Source organism: Sinocyclocheilus grahami, unplaced genomic scaffold (assembly GCF_001515645.1).
Source record: "Sinocyclocheilus grahami isolate Dianchi unplaced genomic scaffold, SAMN03320097.WGS_v1.1 scaffold640.1, whole genome shotgun sequence".
Taxonomy (NCBI): domain Eukaryota; kingdom Metazoa; phylum Chordata; class Actinopteri; order Cypriniformes; family Cyprinidae; genus Sinocyclocheilus; species Sinocyclocheilus grahami.
The window spans coordinates 648,554-649,392 of NW_015505819.1; the positions used below are offsets into that span (position 1 = coordinate 648,554).

The window sequence follows — 839 nt, forward strand, 5'->3', positions numbered from 1 at the left end:
ATATATATATATATGTGTGTGTGTGTGTGTGTGTGTGTAAGTAAAATAGTATCAGTCTGGCGAGTAAACTAAAAATTTACTAGCCAATGGTGATTATATTGCCAAAGTGTGTGTAGAGGGTTGCCAGTAGTAAAGAGATGACACAAAGATCTCACAAAAAAAGTATGACTTACTAGGTTTGGTTGCTTTGAGGGAACCGTCTCGGCTGATGACCACATCTGAACAGTCCATGAGGAGCATGCTTTGACCACTGAGGATGCTTCCCAGCAGATCTGATACAGGGGCTTCCTCTGCAACATCTTCCGCCTGTGGGACACTCACACCTCCCCTGGAAACCAGCACACAACTAGGATCACCTATCCAAAACTCAAACTCATTTTCATTGTGATTTCCATCACCTTTAAGTAGAAATTATCGGTTTCCTCCATCGAGACCATAAAGAGCGATCCCCCCCCCTTCTAGTAGCTACCTGGAGAGTCCGGCAGATATGGGTCTGGCCACAGGCTGATGGGATCGCAAGGCAGAACAAGAGAGGCCACGGCGTTTAGCATCCAGAACAGAGGATGGCGTCGGAACTTGAATCTCATCCTCCCTAAAAAGATCAATCCAAAAACGTAACCACTCACTTCTTAAAAATAGTTAAATATAAATTGTTAATAAGAAGATCACCACAGTAGGCTTAATAAAACGTCACCTATCATCAAAGGGGTCCAGGTCAAAGGGATCTCCATACACAGAGAGAGAGGCTGCTCCGATTTCGGCCCGCATACTTCCTAAACTGTACTCTGAAGGTTGATAAACTGAAGGAATCATGGAGCCAGACTTGGGCTTCTTAATGC

At 44.5% G+C, this 839-nt stretch overlaps 1 protein-coding gene across 1 annotated transcript in view; it reads right to left on the bottom strand.

The window, feature by feature from the left end:
- The window catches only part of LOC107558310 (PHD and RING finger domain-containing protein 1-like), a gene marked incomplete at its 5' end in the record, with an annotated part of 5,087 nt that extends 4,253 nt beyond the window's left edge, over positions 1–834 (bottom strand). The window contains 3 exons of the mRNA XM_016241961.1: positions 174–328; positions 470–592; positions 695–834. Of these exons, the coding sequence (XP_016097447.1) occupies positions 174–328; positions 470–592; positions 695–834 (418 nt within the window). The remainder of the gene's footprint in view (positions 1–173; positions 329–469; positions 593–694) is intronic.
- Between the last annotated feature and the right edge of the window lie 5 nt (positions 835–839).